This window comes from Squalius cephalus, assembly GCF_949319135.1.
Source record: "Squalius cephalus genome assembly, chromosome: 5".
Taxonomy (NCBI): Eukaryota; Metazoa; Chordata; class Actinopteri; order Cypriniformes; family Leuciscidae; genus Squalius; species Squalius cephalus.
Window position 1 is genome coordinate 20047245 of NC_137126.1, and position 19204 is coordinate 20066448.

At 37.1% G+C, this 19204-nt stretch overlaps 2 protein-coding genes across 2 annotated transcripts in view; one reads left to right on the plus strand and one right to left on the minus strand.

Moving 5' to 3' along the window:
* Nucleotides 1–325: 325 nt before the first annotated feature.
* Nucleotides 326–9512, plus strand: hmgcra (3-hydroxy-3-methylglutaryl-CoA reductase a). The gene is made up of 20 exons (XM_079871725.1): nt 326–575; nt 1772–1962; nt 2085–2196; nt 2285–2372; nt 2478–2562; nt 2702–2807; nt 2950–3056; nt 3133–3252; nt 3668–3828; nt 4354–4595; nt 4686–4855; nt 5176–5370; nt 6745–6903; nt 7063–7220; nt 7306–7411; nt 7547–7717; nt 7832–7972; nt 8089–8247; nt 8396–8550; nt 9138–9512. The coding sequence occupies exons 2-20, from the start codon at nt 1798–1800 to the stop codon at nt 9190–9192; spliced, it is 2655 nt and encodes an 884-aa protein (XP_079727851.1). The 5' UTR covers nt 326–575; nt 1772–1797; the 3' UTR covers nt 9193–9512.
* Nucleotides 9513–11403: 1891 nt separating this feature from the next.
* The window catches only part of cert1a (ceramide transporter 1a), a 36878-nt gene continuing 29077 nt past the window's right edge, over nt 11404–19204 (minus strand). Inside the window, exons 12-17 of the mRNA XM_079872338.1 lie at nt 15363–15495; nt 14148–14218; nt 13910–14038; nt 13599–13728; nt 12711–12848; nt 11404–12623 (exon numbers count right to left, since the gene is read on the minus strand). Coding sequence (XP_079728464.1) covers nt 12721–12848; nt 13599–13728; nt 13910–14038; nt 14148–14218; nt 15363–15495 — 591 coding nt within the window. The 3' untranslated portion in view covers nt 11404–12623; nt 12711–12720. The remainder of the gene's footprint in view (nt 12624–12710; nt 12849–13598; nt 13729–13909; nt 14039–14147; nt 14219–15362; nt 15496–19204) is intronic.

The window sequence follows — 19204 nt, forward strand, 5'->3', positions numbered from 1 at the left end:
TTATACAGTACAAACTGTATTGTCTATTCCCTAACCCAAACCCTACCCCTAAACCTACCCATCACAGTAAACTTTCTGCATTTTTACATTTTCAAAAACATAATTTAGTATGTTTATTAACCCATTTCCCTCATGTGGACCACTGGCTGGTACCCACACACACACCCACACACACATACATTCAAATGATGGCCAGATCACGCGTTCTCCGTCAGGACACGCCTTCAAACACAGTTCACTGGAAGAATTGGGCGTGGTTTTCTCGCGTATCGGTATGGTTCGACGATTTGATTGGCTCATCACTCGACTGACGCAGAGCCATGCCATCGCTTCATATAAGCCTAGAGGAGGATGCCGGTGTTAGCGACTGGAGTCCTGTCTCAAACGACGGGATATGGATTACTGTCGTCTGTATTTATTTATCTCGGCCGCTCTAATTATGAAAACCACCGCTAAATGTTAATTTGTAACAGTGGAAATATCTATAGTCTTTTATTTATTTAATCGCGTATGAGGAGGATTTGACAGTGATCTGCTGGTGTACTTATTCTTTAAACCCTCATTGACCCTCACTGGTAAGTACCTGCATCGAGATCTACATCCATAGCATTTATTTTACACATGCCTGCTTAATATACCATGTCATCCATGATCCATGTTTTGAATGTCAGTTTCCTTCAGTTCGTTACTGCATGATTGCATCAGTTGCTCATCTGGTAGCAGAACATGAAGTCAGAATCTTTGTACGAGCTTATGCAAAGTGCAGAAGAAAGTCCAGAGTATTTATTCAATATCATTTTTATTGATACACTTTTATTGTAAATATTTGAAAGTAATTGAAATAAATTGTATAAAGGGAATATTTTAAAATTGAATCATGAGTGTTTAGGTGAGTCATTTGGGTTAATGATTACAAAAGTACGTACTTACCACCACCTACAGTATCACCACATACAAAAAAGTTATTTCTATTTTTTTTATTTTGATATTAAATCTTATAAGTCATTTTTTACAATTAAATCAGTCATCATAATCTGATTATTGGTCATCACAATCAAAACTGTAAATACAGAAACAGATGGCACTGTCTGTCATCTGTCACATCAGATATGTATTTAGCACATTGAATTTCAAGCCATCTGATGTTACTATACAGTGTAACTGCAGTAATAAAGAGCTTTAAAAAAGACAAAAACCTCAACAACTCAAAAATTATGAAATCAAAATAGACCATTCTTATTGTTTATGGACTATTGCACCAGTAGTTATTACACATGATTTAATGGTGCTGTATATTATTTAAAGAAAATGTATATATTCATGTGCTCTCATTATCTTTAATCAAAATAACGCCCATTTGCAACTACATCTCTGATGATGTTTGCACTGCCTCGAGGGCTGGACAACCTGCAATCACATGAGATCGTTCGTTCACCAACGAACCAATCAATTCCTGATAGACAAAAGTTCTGCCCTACATTTTTTTCTTGTGTTTCACTCGGATATATGTCACAATAGGGAAGAAAAGACTATTGCAAATTCAGTTTCATGCCAACTTTAACTAAAATGTAAGTTATGCTCTCGGAGTACTGTAGTTGTACAAATGTATTGTTTTTTATATATATATTTTTTAATATATTTATATATTTTGTGCATGATTTGATTTCATACTCATGAAATTGCAATGTTATGAGTGAAAGAATAATCATAATTCTGTCACTGTAATCCTGTTTAACAATTGTCTTTTCTTCTTTGCTTTTGTCATTTACAGTAAGAGACTGCAACACACAATTCATCATGCTGACGAGACTTTTCCGAATCCACGGCCTCTTTGTGGCCTCCCATCCTTGGGAAGTCATTGTGGCTACTGTGACTCTCACCATCTGCATGATGTCCATGAACATGTTCACTGGAAATGACCAGATTTGTGGGTGGAACTTTGATTGCCCCAAATTAGAGGAGGTACAGTTTGTTACTTTGGAAATAAATTACATCACGGTGGCGGTTAAAGTAAAGTTGAATGATATTATTTTCTCTTTGAATTATAATATTAGGTTTTTTTCCCCTTTCTATCTTGTCTCCAGCAAATCCTAAGCAGCGATATCATTATCCTGACAATCACAAGATGCATAGCAATCGTCTATATTTATTTTCAATTCCAAAATCTTCGACAGTTAGGATCCAAATACATATTGGGTGAGTTGAAGCTTTTAAACCTAGTTAATACAATTATTTTGTGAGGTAACATGAATTGCAAGTGTTCATTTTTAAATTTTCATTTCAGGCATTGCAGGACTTTTCACAATATTCTCCAGTTTTGTGTTCAGCACGGTTGTGATTCACTTCCTGGACAAGGAGCTGACAGGCCTCAAGTATGTACATTTGTGTATCACTCTCACTTGAAATTGTAGAAGTATTGCTTTGGAAAATTCTTTGTACATATATTATATGTTTATATTTTGTATTAATATTCACAGTGAGGCCTTGCCATTCTTTCTGCTGTTGATTGACCTCTCAAAAGCATGTGCTCTGGCCAAGTTTGCTTTGAGTTCCAACTCACAGGTACTTCACCTTTTCGCTTTTTTTCAGTCCAGATTTTTCAGCCCAGTCCACATTTGTTACATTAAACTGAGGGTTAAGTAAATAAGACCAATCATGCCAGTTTTGGGTTTTTGTAAATGGCTTTTTGGCTGTCCTGCAGGATGAGGTGAGAGAGAATATTGCCAAAGGAATGGCCGTTTTAGGACCCACTTTTACTCTTGATGCCCTTGTGGAGTGCCTGGTGATCGGTGTGGGAACAATGTCAGGTAAATTCACCCTTTCATATGAGACAGAAAATTAGCACAGGTGGAATGCGCTAACATTAAACAGATTTGTTTAACCCAGCAGCAATAAACTTAATTTTAATTAAACTTAACTTTATTTTGCCCTTTCGTTGTTTTCCTGCAGGTGTGCGACAGCTTGAGATCATGTGCTGCTTTGGTTGTATGTCTGTCCTGGCAAACTACTTTGTGTTCATGACCTTCTTCCCGGCCTGTGTCTCTCTTGTGTTGGAGGTATGTAAGATTATTTGCGCAGTACGCATAATTGAAGATTAGATCATATTCTAACATGTATGTCTATTTCAATCAGTTGTCCAGAGAAAGCAGGGAGGGACGACCTATCTGGCAGCTGAGCCACTTTTCTAGAGTTCTGGAAGAGGAAGAGGACAACAAGCCTAACCCTGTCACGCAAAGAGTCAAAATGATCATGGTACACACTGAACCAAAAACACTACAGTTGTCACGCTTGGTCGCACAAATCACACGACACAGGAGAGTTACTAGAATAAGTCTTTAATCACTATATTCAAGGAATGCAGGAGAACACTGGAAAGCTTTAAACAACTATCAAGTAAAACTAAGATGACACAAGACAACGAAAAAAGGAAATGAAGGGATATAAATACACAGAGATCACAGGTTAACTAAAAACAACAGGTGAACGTAATCAAATCAGAAACCATAGGAACTAACTAGCTAACAGAACTCAGGAAAAGCAGCACAGGGAACAGAATGAAAACAAAACCAAACCAGAACAAGACCGTTACAACAGTTTTTTTTATACTGGGATTTGTGATATTAATGGGTTGGTCTCTAATGGTCTGGATCATGTTTAATATTTGCAGTCTCTTGGCCTGGTCATGGTTCACGCTCATAGCCGGTGGATTGCCGATCCCACGTCAAGTAACGGAACCCTTGATCTTCCTCAAGTCGGAGTGAGCCTGAATGACAATATGCCCAAGAGGATTGAACCAGACATGCCCCTGTGGCACTTTTACATGTCCAGGTGGGCACACTTCAGAGGTCTTATTCATTGTATTAATAATAATGCTGGTTTTGGCCATTAATATTTGGATTTGTTCTACTATCTACTATTAATTTCAATTGTTTGAATGTTTTTTTTATGTTTCAATAGTTCAAAATACATAGTTCTATGTATTAATAGTACAACTAAATCTCTGCAGCAAATTTCATTTTTTATAATATTGCATACTGCATTGTATAATAATTAGGAATGCATGTTAAATTACTAATTGAGATGCACCGAAATTACAATTTTGGGCAGAAACTGAAAATTCAGGATACACGCTCTGTGTCTTTTGGGTAGCCGAAATTTCGGTGCATCCGTAGTAAAAAATAGTAGATACGATCATGCACAATTAAATATCCAATATCAATAGATACGATAAATTGAAAAGAAAATCTCTAATATTCGCTGATAACCAATATGATACTGATATATCATCATGCATCCTTAATAATAATAGTAATAAGACGATGATGTGATTATTATTTTATTCTGTGCATTTAGGATGATCAGCATGGACATTGAGCAGGTGATCACACTGGGTCTCGCCCTGTTCCTGGCTGTGAAGTACATTTTCTTCGAGCAGGTGGAGATGGAATCTACCCTGTCCCTGAAAGTCCCCACTCCAGGCTCCATGCTCTCGCAGAAATGGTCTCCTGATCAGTGCTGTAGGAAAGAGGTTTCCTGTTCTAGCAAGCCTGAGAAAACCCCAACTCCCATTCCTGTTGTTACCAAAGAGGAAAGAGGTATTCCCCCCTTGCCTTTTCATTTTTGTGTTCATTTTATGCAAAACCATCACTCTATAATGGAATCTAACAGCAATTTCTCTGTTTCAGATTTAGTGATTCGGCCCCTGCCTGCCCTGAAAGAGCCTGAGCATAAAAGTAATTTTGTTCTGGGAGAGGATGAAACTCTGGAAAACGCTGATGTGTCGGAGCCTGCGATCAGTGTACCTGCCGAACCTAGACCTGTGGAAGATTGTCTGTCCATTCTGAAAAACCCAGAGGTAAGAGCGTTGTTAAATATCCCAGCAATTCTGTTTCTCTTGTTGTTTTTCTTTCCGACGTCAAGATTAACCCTGGGTTCACTGTGGGACTGAAGGCTGTAGTTATTTTTTACCTCAGGGTTGACCCATGTAATCTCTAATGAGATCCTCCTCTCCCTCTTTACTCCTACTCTTAGCCACTTAGTTTATGACGTTAGACAAGATCAGAAGCATGTAGTGAAACCATTTACCTCCTAGAGTAGACTTCTGTTACCTTAATCCAAGTATAATCACAGTGTATGTGTGTGAGTATTTAAGTGTCGCCTCTTCTGACTCCACAGATGGGCGCTCGGTACCTCAGTGATGAGGAGGTGATCGTTTTGGTGAACTCAAAGCACATCCCAGCTTACAAACTGGAGGCCATGATGGAGACCCCTGAGAGAGGGGTGATGATCCGTAGAAAAATGCTCTCCCCCAAATTCCCAGATCCCTCAGCTCTCTCCTGTCTGCCTTATAAAGACTATGACTACTCTAAGGTAAGACATGAGGTCATTACATCTCACATTATTTAATTAGTGGTGCTTTATTGATTTGAACAAACTAGGGATGTACTGACATTGAAACGTTTTCAAATTCCAAATTTTGTTCAAAAAGATATGATCCAATAAGATTATTTAATGTTTTTGAAAGAAGTCTCTTATGCTAACCAAAGCGGCATTTTTTAAAATAAACAAATACAGTGAAAACAGTAATACTGTTAAAATTTGTGCTTTCAGATCGATAAATCGCGATCTAACATAAAAGTTTTTGTTTACATGATATATGTGTGTGTATTTTATTTATTTATATTATATATGTGTTTGTGTGTGTGTGTGTGTGTGTGTGTGTGTGTGTGTGTGTGTGTGAAATATGTCTGTGTGTGTGATATATATATATATATATATATATATATATATATATATACGTACACACACACACACATATGCACACACACACACATATATATTATATATATATATATATATATATATGTGTGTGTGTGTGTGTGTGTGTGTAAATATGTGTGCGTGTCTATATACAGTATATACACACAGACATAAATAATATAAAAAAAATAATAAGTATATATACACACATATATTTTTGTTTTCTAAACCCATTTTTTGTTAGATGTGATTAATCGATTTGACAGAACTATAAAAAATATTACAATTTAAAATAACTCTTTTCTATTTTTTTAATTTTAAGAATGTAATTTATTCCTTTAATGAAAAGGCTGAATTTTCAGCATCATTACCCCAGTCTTCAGTGTCACATGATCCTTCAGAAATCATTCTAATATGCTGATTTGCTGCTCAAGAAACATTTCTTATTATTATCAGTGTTGAAAACAGTTGTGCTGCTTTTTTTGTAAACTATATATTTTTTTAATATTATTAATCATACTTTTTATTTAATTATTTTTAAGATTCTTTAATGATTAGAAAGTTCAGAAGAACAGCATAGATAGAAATAGATGTATTTGCTGTCACTTTTGCTCAATTTAATGCATTCTTCCTGACTAGAATATCAATTTTATTTTTTCAATTTTTTCAAAATATCAATTTATTATTTATTTAACTTTAAAAAAAAATCTACTGACCTAAAAACGAAAAATGATATTTATACCAAAATGAGCAATACCTATATATATATATATATATATATATATACAGTATATAAATTGGCTCATAACTAATTTGATACCATACTTAGAGGGTGGACTGAATTGGGCTAGGAAACACTATTTAGTAACGCGCCAGCAACTGCACAGCAACCCTGTCAACCACCCAGAACATTTAGCAGTTTATTGAGGTTTTTTGAGCCTTTGATGGAAACCTCACCATTAATTCTCATGTTTTTTATTCCAGGTGATGGGAACATGTTGTGAGAACGTCATTGGTTACATGCCAGTCCCTGTGGGGGTTGCTGGTCCTCTGTTATTGGATGGCAAGCAGTTTCAAGTCCCCATGGCAACAACTGAGGGCTGTCTAGTTGCCAGCACAAATAGAGGCTGCAGAGCTATAGCTGTAAGCAAAACCATTTTTTTTTCTGTTTTTTTGTTTTAGTTCTCAAAGGGAAGCTGAAGGCAAACACATTTAACAGCAGCCTAAACTGATGTAAAGTTGCGTAATGTCTAGTGTAAAGCACATTAATCTAATGCTCTGTTGTGAATGGCTGTCCCACAGTTGGGAGGTGGTGCCAGTAGCCGTGTTCTTGCAGATGCAATGACCAGAGGGCCGGTGGTGCGTCTGCCTTCTGCCTGTCAAGCGGCTGAAGTCAAGGCCTATCTGGAGAGCGCTGAGGGCTTCAAGACCATCAAGGAGGCCTTTGACCAGACCAGCAGGTACGGGACCATTTCACTGAACAGAATTATTGTGGTAGTGCAGTTATTAGTGATTTTGAAACATATATTTGTGTTGTTTGTGTAGGTTCGCACGATTAGAGAAGCTTCTGATTGGCCTGGCAAGTCGCAACCTGTACATTCGATTCCAGTCCAAAACCGGAGATGCAATGGGCATGAACATGATCTCAAAAGTACGCTGAATTGCATTTTACAAAATGATGTTAAACACGGTCTCTGCAGATACTGAAATGATCTTAACTGACCTGACACGATTCATTACTTGCGCTTCGCTGAGTCTTTATCTTTCTTTTCTCTTTGGTCACCAGGGCACAGAACAGGCTCTCGCCAGGCTGAAGGAGGAATTTCCAGAGCTTCAAGTTTTGGCTGTTAGTGGAAACTACTGTACTGACAAAAAACCTGCTGCCATCAACTGGATTGAAGGCAGGGGCAAGTCAGTGGTGTGTGAGGCCACCATTCCAGCTAAAGTTGTCAAAGAGGTACACAACCACGTCATATTCTACAAAAAGTCCCATATTGGCTGCATATTGGATAGAAATGTATGTTTTTGGAATGAAAGTCCAGACTATCTCACACAAGTGTTTTTTTCGCAGATTTTAAAGACGTCGACTGCGGCTCTGGTAGACGTGAACATAAACAAGAACTTGGTTGGATCTGCTATGGCTGGAAGCATCGGAGGTTATAACGCTCACGCCGCCAACATCGTAGCTGCTATCTATATTGCTTGTGGACAGGTAATAAAAGTTAACGCTGTGTTGTTTGAAGTATGATTTTGATACGGATAATGATGTGTTGTGTGATTATATAGTTACAATACGTGCAGATGTACAAATGAATTTGTTGTCGACAGGACCCAGCGCAGACAGTGGGCAGCTCTAATTGTATCACTATAATGGAAGCCTCAGGCCACACCGGGGAGGATCTTTATATCAGCTGTACTATGCCATCCATTGAGCTGGGCACTGTGGGTGGAGGCACTAACCTTCCTCCACAGCAGGCCTGTTTACAGGTACTTACACGGTCCTGTTCGATACAGGATCAATATTTGACACTTACGAAAGACAGACGTATGTTTTAGTTTCATTGTGGATGCGCAGTTCTGAAGCCACTCTCATAGCATCTCATTCAGTTTTATTCTCTCTGTCTCTTCCTGTCAGATGTTGGGTGTTCTGGGTGCCAATCAGGTGTGTCCGGGCGAAAATGCCCGACAGCTTGCCAAGGTGGTGTGTGGGACCGTGCTTGCAGGAGAGCTGTCACTCATGTCTGCACTTGCTGCCGGACACCTGGTGAAAAGTCACATGACTCACAACAGGTAAGAACTCTTTATAAAATATGAATAGAACATTACTTTAATATTATTTAATATATATATGTATATACTGTATATACCAAGCGACTTACCCCGGAAAAATCATCGCCAAGAAAATGCATGGACTGTCTCTTGTGTATGGCATGAGATGGAGTCAGATTCAACTGAAATACTTATTGAATATAAATGTATATAATAATACTTTAATGTCTAGTTTTATTCACATGTATGTAATATACTGTATGTATATATCTATATCTATATATCTATATATATATATATAATTTTACAAATATTATAAGAATTAATAGTATTTTTTATATATATATATATATATATATATATATATATATATATGTATATACTATATATAATTTATATATATATATATATATATATATATATATATATACGCACACAGTAATATATCATTATAATAATTGTAATCTTAATATCATATTAATAAAATAACCTTACAAATTAAAATATAGTACAATATAATGTAATAATAATAGACTGACCATGTTTTGTAACGTAAACTATCATCTGCAAACACCTGTATAATTTTCTTTTTTATATTTTGGCTTTAGATCAAAAGTGAATTTGCAAGAAGCTCCAGGAACATGTACTAAGCAGGCATCTTAAGACGTCGCCTGTTGAAGAGGCAAAGGGCCATACAGAAAGACTATCTCAACTTCAAGGCACAAATGATTAGTAATTCAGATTATTTTCAAGGACAGCAAAAGGAATACAAAATTACGACTGTTCATGGTTTCCCTGATCTGTTAAAGAGACTGGATTAATTAAAGACTGGAATCAAGACCAGCTGTGTTCACAAGCTTAGAGTCCATATTTATAAATCATATCAGGATCGCAGTTTCCAGGCCTGCTTTGTCAAACCTAACTCGCTATGAACAGCAAATCTGATCTTAGATCCACAGCAGCCGGAACATACAGATAAAGAAGGCCATATAACATAATTTGTTTTCTAAAATCAATGAAGTTCAGGTCATACAACGCTGACTGGATGAGTTAAAGTGGAGAGCATTTTGTACTTTATTTTTATTTGATGGCGATGGCAACTGGGAGCATTTCTTTGCCAACTTGTTCGCCAAACTGGACAGCAACATTAGAAAGGGAAAGAGAAGGTTTACTTCTTTGCACTTAGAAAGGGAAATGGCACAGGAGGACAGTACTGACACAGAGGAGTTTAAAGTACTATGATTCACTAGTTGGTACACGTGTAGAATATTACAGAACGACTATGAAATTGCCAAACGCAGCCGTCAGCAGTGATCGCAGTGTTTCTCGTGTCAGAATGTACATTCGTTTTTTTTTCTATGACACAGGAATGTATTGAATGACTTGTGTAACTGAAAGGAGTAGTGCTACGGCATGATGGGACAAATATTTCAAAAGGTGCTATAATCCACGTTTCAGTTCTTTGTTCAATTACTGATTTCTTTGTGTTTGAACACCTACTGCAATAGGTTTATGTAACAATACACAACACACTGCGTATTTCTGAAGGCTTGAAATGGCTTTTATTAAGTTGGTTCTGGTTTTTATGTAATGGAAAAGAGTGGCTGATGTTTAGAAAAGTATGTTTCATGCTGAAGACTGAAAGGAAGCTTGCTATTTTTCCCCCAAAGGCACAATTCAAATTATTAAATAAATAATAAGCTGCAAAGTTTTGTATATTTTTTTATAATAAAGGAAAATATATAATACATTGTGTTGTGCTTGAATTGAATTCTCTTTCTCACTTGGGCAACTTTAACCAAATACTAAACAAACACTATTTGAATGAATATATGAATTCATTTCATATTAAAAAATAATGTAGGTTGCCATTGTGTGCATTACTACCGGTATTTATTCTTGTGTGTTGCTAACATTTAGCTCAACTTTAAAAAAAGAAATATTACAAAGTGATAAGCCTAAGAACAAAACAAAGAAAGCGCCAAATGAATCATGTCGCAATTTATTCTCTAATACCAGCTAAAAAAAAGTTCAATACAAAAAAAAAAAAAAAGCACAGCTGTTATATTTTGAGGCTATGCGTGTGCTGGAGACCGACGTGGTGAGATGTTTGAGTTCTCTCTGCCATTATAGGCTCTTGCCTCACCAGAGAGTGAGCCGACCAATCAGCTCGCCCTGCATCACATCTCACCAGGATACTGACTGCTGATTGGCTTAACCTCAGCGAGGCACTAGCCTAGACAGACCTGCGGGGATGAAACGGGCTTTGGGCTTTTTACACACACACACACACACACACACACACACACACACACACACACACACACACACACACACCTTAATCTGAGAGCGCTAACCGTGTTACTCCTCCCCTAATGCTTGTCTTGAATAGTAACCCTATCGCATGCTCATGATACCATATCAGCCCATAGGTTTGTCAGTCATCATCAGCGCTCAGCGTGATTGGAAACGCCCAGTGCAAAGTTCACAGAGGTTGAATTGGTTTATTGAAACGTACTGTGAGATATTCTTCCTGTACAACACGCATAAAATCATCCTTTAGTGAGAGTAAAAAACTGTAGGCGGTAACAATTGATTTTACAGTGTCCTTGTTATATGTAGTCTCTATATATTCTGAATAATTACATGCAACTAACCCTATTGCAACTACATGTAGTTCATATTACTCAGTACTTAAATCATTTGCTGTAGCCTGGAACAAACACAAATGAAAAAGTGAAAGTTTTGCTTGTGTTTAATAAAATTTGGTTTCATTAATAAGTTGGTGATACTACATATATATAGAAAGAAGTCATTTACAAAACTTATTTTTTAAAAAGCAATTAACATTTGTAACCAATCTCAAAATAGTCATAAGGTTTTTTTTCTCAGTTTCTTGTTCTTACTTTCATAAACTAAGATTTTCACACATTCAACTAAATAAAAGTGCTTTAAGCAGTACTGCAGCAGCAAATCTGTGACGGCATAACCTATGCAACGATTCGATCATTTACATGCATCAAATCAGCCGTTCGGAACTGGAGTATTAGTATGGAAAAAAAATGGGATTTTAAAACAGAAAAAAAAAAAATCATATTGTTTAGTGCAAACAATGTTACTGATGTCACACACACAAAAAAAACATTACAACAGTGAGATGATTCAATGAATAAATGGATTTGCCTTGCATAAAAAAAAAATCGTTGTGCAAAAGTTGTGAAATGGCACAACTGCTGTAATTCCTCATATATTGTGTAGATGGAAGGCCAACAGGTAATAATGAACCAATTCATTAAGGAATATGAAAAGTGGAATGATGAAACTGCTCTAATAGCATCCAAACACAGGCATTTGTACAACAAAGTGCCACCTACCTGCAAAAATCTTTTTTGAAACTTCTGAAAATTAGAACAAAAAACAGATCTAAACTTAAAAAGCAAAGGGAATAATGGTCATATACCAACTTTCTACAGGTCTACCAAAAATACCCTCTACTTTTCAATATTAGCAGTTCGTTAAACATACACTTTGCCAAAAGCCACATTTATGAATTTCAATAATCAAAAAATGTGTAATGCCTTCACAATAATGTTATACATTCATACACTAACTGTACAATAGATCTTAAGACTGAAGTGTGACATCCTCTTGATCATGAGGACAGAAAGGGTCTTCCTAAGACAAACGGCTATTGGCCAGTGAGAATCATATAAATCAAGGCATCAAGTTTACAGTATATATATTTCACCAAGACCACAGTCAAGAACTCAAACTATGATCAAATATTTACAAAAATGTAAAACACTTTAACAACCTGAGCCGCAGCTCATTTACGAAAAAACAAGTAAGGCCTTTTGAAGATGAACAGACTGTGTTGGTTATTCTAGTGTGTTGGACTTTTCAAAGGTGCTTTTACAGACATTGGTGTACCGCTTTTGTTCAGTCTGTATGGATACAGTTTGAAAAGGGTTTCTGAAGAGTGTCAAGAGCACTTGGGCAGAGCAGCGCTTTGTCATGAGTGATGGTAGAGCATTGTGAATAAGGCGTTTCTTCAGGTGAGTCAGAAAGCAAACTGGGAATGTAGATTAAACAACCTGTGGGAAGAGAAAACAAGATTAAATGTACAACCCGTTGTGATTTACAAGCGGGAAACAGTCAGTTGTTTTCAAGGTGCGAGTTACCTGGTGTTGTTCAGAAGAGGATAGCCTCGTCGCTGGTCTTCTCTTGAACATACGTGGTGAAGCGTTTGAGGAATTTGGGGTATTCTCTCTTGGCTACGGCTCGCAAGACTGATGCAGGGGCCCAACCGCCAGGATTTACTTTAGGATTACATGAACACAGCATTCATGTGACATTTTATATCATGTATATAATAAAACAAAGATTGCAATCCAAACTCTTATGTACTCAGTGTAAAAATGATATATTTATGATATTTAGGGTGCGGTTGACATTTTTAAACAGCCAGATGTCTTTTGCTATATATTTGCTATATGTCTTTAAGATATTTTAAAGAATGTCAACTGTCTGGTTAACAACATTATTTTGAAATATCTTCTTTTGTGTTCAACTGAACTAAAGGTAATTCAGAGTTTACCAAGTCAATTACTAACAAATTTATCTAACTTTTGTGGTCACTAAAACAGTTGAAATATTGTGAAATATTATTACAATTTAAAATAACTATTTTATACTTGAATATATTTTTAAATGTAATTTATTCCTGTGATGCAAAGCTGAATTTTCTGCATCATTACTCCAGTCTTCAGTGTCACATGATCCTTCGGAAATCATTCTAATATGCTCAGGAAACATTTATTATTTTTATCAAAAATAAAATATATAATAATAATAATAATAATAAAAAATCAGCAGAAATCTTCACTTGTCACTTTTGATCAATACTTACTAACAAATCTTCCTGACCCCAAACTTTTATACAGTCATGTATGTACTTTTAAGACACCCACCCAACCTTTAGTTTGAATTACTTTTAGGGGATTCAATTAGGATGGGTCAGACACCCTGACCTGTGAAAACTGGCACCATGGTTGTAGTGCTAGGCTTACCGTTGGCTACATATGTGATTTTACAGAGGATGTTGTCCCTGGTGATGTCTTTGTCTCCCTCTGGTGGGCTGATTAGTGTTTGACAGATCATGGCTACATTGATTTTGGCACGAATGCATCTAGCAGAGGGCTGGAGAAAACATGAGAAAACCTCTGTTAGAGAGTATTCTGATGCACAGCTTATTGTATACCTTTAATGTTGAATATTATGTGTTAATATGTTTCTGGGTTTCTAATAATAATGTCTGTGATATCAAATTGTATGAAAAGGGAAACATTTTAAAAGATACTTCTGCAGTCCAGATACTTACTTGATAGCTGTCATGATCCACTGAGAAGTTGCACACCAGCCAGGTGTCAGGATCATTCTCATTGGTGGAGAGAATTTTACGAATAACCGATACATAAAGCACGTCCCGCTGGGAGGCAGGCCACACTCTCTATAAAAGAGGAGTAAGAAAGTGTATTTAAAGATGTCAATGCAACTGCAACAACCACAAATGATTTCAGAAACAACCAGCCATAATGCAATAGTGAATGGTGCTTTACTTTATGTGTCTGATGAATGATGACCGCTTTATCCGAGAGCGTCTCAACCACTTGAAAGCTTTCAATTGTTGCTGTAAAAGATAAGGTAAATGTGTTTGCATGTATAACCAAAACAGCATTTTCTTATTATTTTCATCAGTTTTTATCATTAACTAAAACTATATATATTAAAAAAAAATTCTAATTGGAATAAAGCTGAAATAAAATATAAATATTAGATGGAAAAACAAACGTATTTCAAGTCAACATTTATAATTTTCGTTTAGTTTAAGTTGAAGCAATACAATTATTAACCGGAAATAAATTAAAATTAAACTAAAACTAAAGCAAAAATCGATTAAACCTAAATAGCAACATTTAAAAAAAGAAAAAAATTGACAAAAGCAAATTAAACTTTAAAAATGAAACAAAAATTAACATGAAAAATAAAAAGATACAAAATTTTATTAAAACTATAATAAAACTATTATACTATTAAACTATTATAGGCCCTTTTTACACCTGGTATTAAGATGCGTTTTAATCGATCAGATCACAAGTGGACGACATACAGGTGGAAAACGTTGTAAGCTCGTCCACTTTCAGCCACTTCAAGAGGTAGTCAAAAAACGCATTTGACTGGATTTTTTTCATAGTGTTGTAAATGCTCATGTGGTCAAATGACCTACTGCGTAAACATTATGGGTAGCGCGCTAGCGGGACGTGATTTAAACTTTGTCGGCTGAAGACCCAAGTTTGGTTTGAATATGAAAAACGTACCAAGCACAAAGTTCTCTCACCATTCCTGATTTCTAACACGACACTCACCATGTTCGCCATGGTCTTGTGGCTACCAGAGCAAAAAACAAAAGCTGCTGTTTTCCGTATTTGTTTTCTGTGGTTTACGGTACGTAAATTGCTTGAGCTCATTTCATCCATCAGATCGAAAGATATGAAAGCCCAAACATACACCAGCCCATAGACCCTCCCCTCAAAGAAATCAGGAGAAAAGTTGTCACAACAGTTGTAAAACACCGGGTATAAACGGGAATGTGTCCCTCGTCCACTTGTGATCTGAATGACCAAAACGCTTCTTAATACCTGGTGTGAACAGGGCCTAAAATAACACTGATTTCAATGTCCTATACAAACAGTGTCTGATAACCTGATGTCTAAACAGTGGCACTATTAGATAAGAAGATCAAAAAGCAAAATGATATGCTGAGGTGAACATACTCTCCCAGTCGTTCCGATAAGCTGTGTCCCAAAAGTAGTGGCAGACCTCGTGCCCCGTGACCCCTCTGACAGAATGAGTAGCTTTGAGAGGATCCAGAACGATGCCGTTCTCCTCCACCTCTCTCCTATACACCTGCAAAAACAAATGTTGCAACAAGTTTGTTTCTTGTACATACCTACATTTACCTACACTTTTGTGAGATACTGTATATATATATATATATATATATATATAGAATAATCACAGTTTCCGCAAAATATTAAGCAGGACAACTTTTTTAACATTGATAATAAGAAATGTTTCTTGAACCCCAAATCAGCATATTAAAGGTTGTATCAGCGATTTCAGGCCCAAACATAAATGATCACATTCATCTAATCTTTCCTAACGATCCGCTAGCTGCCCGCCCCATAAGCATGCTGTCAAAAAACCGCGTCTCTCTAGGCAGCCTAGACTCTGAGATCTGCACACAAAAACAACTGCGCTCACCAACACTCAAAACCAAAACAAATAGTGTTCCAACCAATGACCGACAGGGGCGGGTGTTGTGAGGTTTTCGCGTGCAGCCGTCATAGGCAGCCGTGCACGAGCGCAAAATCTCACAACACCCACCCCTGTCGGTGATTGGTTGGAACATATACAGTGTAAAGGACCACTTTGGAGTTTAATGTATGTTGTTGATTAAATGAAATATGGGTTGGGTTATTGGTAAAATATTTGTTTAATGTTTGCACCTTATTCAAATGTTTCTATATTTTGTATGCGCTTTAATGTTATCTGTATGTGATTGACCGGAAATTCGATACACCTGTGATGTTGAAATTTGTCCCTTTGGTGGCACCGTAGTTTGCACAAGAGAAGATGAGCTTTAAAGGGTAGCTGGCGGGTGTGAATGGTACGCAGCTGTGTTTGAGCCTACATGGATTTTATTTGAGATTGTTTGTTCGTGAACTTAAATAATTCGACGCCCGTTTCATGACGGAAGAAAGGACTATCGTATATTGTTTGCATTCCTTGGTGAGCGCAGCGAGGTATGTTTTATTCATATATAAATCTGGAAATTGTTTGCATATATGTATGGTTTATATTGCTGTGTAAATGTTTGTCACCCTAAATGTTTATGTAATGACGTTTGTAGCCGTGAAAACAAGTGTGTGAAATGTTTGTTGTATGTATGTTTTTTAATACAGTTTTCACGGTGCTAAGGTGATGATGGATTGAAAGTTGAACGTCATGCTGGTTTGGCGAACTAAATAAAGAAACACCTTGTGCATCAGTCGAGACTCTCTATTTTGGATCCAAGGGCTGCTACAGTGAAAACTCGTCGCTACATCTGAGTCATCTGTTGTGTCGTCTTCGTTCTGGAGGTCGCCATTGTTTGTTCCACGCATCCAGGCAAGGTCGTAAATTGGTAGCACGCTTAACAGAGACTACAGATGCGGTGAGAGACTTTGGTTATCGAAAAAAAAAAAAAAGAAAACGACCAAACTGAACTGTTTACTTACATGGCCATATCCTGATTGATCCAAGTCGTAAGGCTAAATAACAGACTCTGGTGTTTATGAGTGAATTGTGAAATATTTGAAAAGGTCACATATATTATGAAATGTTTAATGGTTTATTTTCACTCTTAAAATTTAAAACTTGTGAAATGTGAAACTGTATGGTAAAGAGCTGTATATCTCGAAAATTAACTTTAGCCATTCTAATTTTTATTAAGCTGTCTTGAATATTTAAAGTGTTTTTTGGTATTTGACATTTTGGGGTAGGTCTATCTTAATATTTGAAGTGAGTAGTGTTAGGTTACACCACCATCTTATAACTACAGCTCCCTGAATCACTTAAATCTAGAAATACATCAATTAGTGATACAAACATGTCAGAAGAGGAATCTAGATGCTCAGAAGAAACAGTCTCTCGTGAACGAAAGCTTACAGAAAAGGGCAAACAAATGCGTGAAGAGGAAGCTAAAAGGCACGTAAAGGCATTTTTGAAAGCCTATGAATCTTGGAAGCAGATAGCACGAGAAGCTAGAACTAGGCTTAAGAAATTCTGTTTTAAGGAGGATCTTGATAAAATAAACCGACACATTCAGAGTGGATATGACCGTGTAAATCAAAATTATGAGCCACTTCAACGAAATTCTCTTAGCACACCAGAGATTGTGCAGAAATTGGATGCTTGTAACACACTGACAACAGAAATATGTGACCTTGTGAGTAGACGGCTTGATGTAGGTCTAGTTCAAGAGACCTTTAAAGAGGAAGCTGAAAAAGAAAGAGTGCGAATGATTTTAAGCCGTGAAGAATATAAATCTGTCTTTGGTGAGACAAGCACCGAAAGTGTTATTTCAGAAGAATCCATAAAATTAGATAACCTGTCAATCACAAGCTCTAAGGCTTCTAGCAAGCGAGTAGATGCGGAAGCAGACCTCGCAGCCAAATTAGAACAGGTAAAATCTATTGAAGAGATACAAGCTCAACAGGCCAAACTTATTAAGCTGGAAAGTGAATGGAAACTCCATGAGTCACAAATGTTGATAGAAATGAAGCAGAAACAAGTAGAAGTAGAACTGAAGTTAGAAGAGGAGAAAACAAGGCTAAAAATGTTGCAAGCAAGCATGGATGTGAAAGTGGCTGCAGCTCGAGTTAGAACGTACAATAAACTGGAAGGTGATGTGGAGAACATGGTGAGAGAACCAAATACAGCCTCTGTTGTCAGAACCACTCCGGCTACATGTTCAAACAGACAACTAGATACAGGAGTCTCCCTGTTCCAATCGCAACCATCATCTCAGAGTGTAACAGCCAACTTAGCTGAAGCAATTGCAAGCTCATTAAGTCTAAATCGTCTGCCTGTTCCTGAACCAACCATGTTTGCTGGTGATCCTTTGAAATTTGTTGACTTTTGGATGTCGTTCACAATTCTAATCGATAGGAAACCTATCTCTGCTAGTGAAAAAATGCTCTATTTGAAAGGCTACCTCTCAGGAGAGGCACGGAAGGCTGTGGAAGGATTCTTTTACCGGAGCTCTGAGGATGCATATGAAGGTGCTTGGGCAGTTTTAAAGGACAGGTACGGAAATCCATTCATTGTGCAGAAAGCGTTTCGAGATAAGCTGATGAAATGGCCTAAGATTAGTCCTAATGATTCTCTGGCACTTAGAGATTTTGCTGACTTTTTAAAGAGCTGCGAAGAAGCTATGCCCCATGTCAAAGGTTTGGCCATTTTAAATGATTGTGAGGAAAATCATAAGCTCTTGAAAAAATTACCAGACTGGATTGTCCGCAAATGGAGCCGAATCGTAGTAGAGCAGCTTGATGCATCTGGAGAATATCCAATCTTTGAACACTTTACTAAGTTTGTGCTGAAGGAAGCCCGTATAGCCTGTAATCCCATCACTTCTTCCTTCTTGAGCTCCAGCTCAGTAGATGAAAAGTTCCCTAAGAGGGCAAAGGCCCTCAGTACAAGTGCCCAAACAAAATATCATGCATTTAAATCAGAAAGTTTGTCTCCCTTCAAGCCAAAGCTGCCATGCCCTGTCTGTAAGGATGAACTGCACGGCACTGCTAAGTGCCCAGTCTTTGCTGCCAAGTCTATGGGAGATAAAAAGGTGTTCATACATCAAAATTATCTATGCTTTGGATGTTTGCGTAAAGGACATATAATTAAAGATTGTAAAACGCGGCATGTCTGTGGAGTGTGTAGCCGGCGCCATCCAACCTGTCTGCATGAAGAGAGAGAGGAGAGAGCCGGTGAAACAAAGAGAAGTTCCACTTCTGGTTCCACAGAAGGACAAGTAAATCAGCAAGTCCGCAAAGTTGTGTCCCATGCAGTGACT

Coding starts and splice junctions, on each gene's coding strand:
- hmgcra (XM_079871725.1), top strand. CDS start 1,798: ATGCTGACGAGACTTTTCCGAATCCACGGCCTCTTTGTGGCCTCCCAT. Junction 2,373..2,477: donor AAGGAGCTGACAGGCCTCAA/GTATGTACATTT, acceptor TAATATTCACAG/TGAGGCCTTGCCATTCTTTC. Junction 3,829..4,353: donor TGGCACTTTTACATGTCCAG/GTGGGCACACTT, acceptor CTGTGCATTTAG/GATGATCAGCATGGACATTG.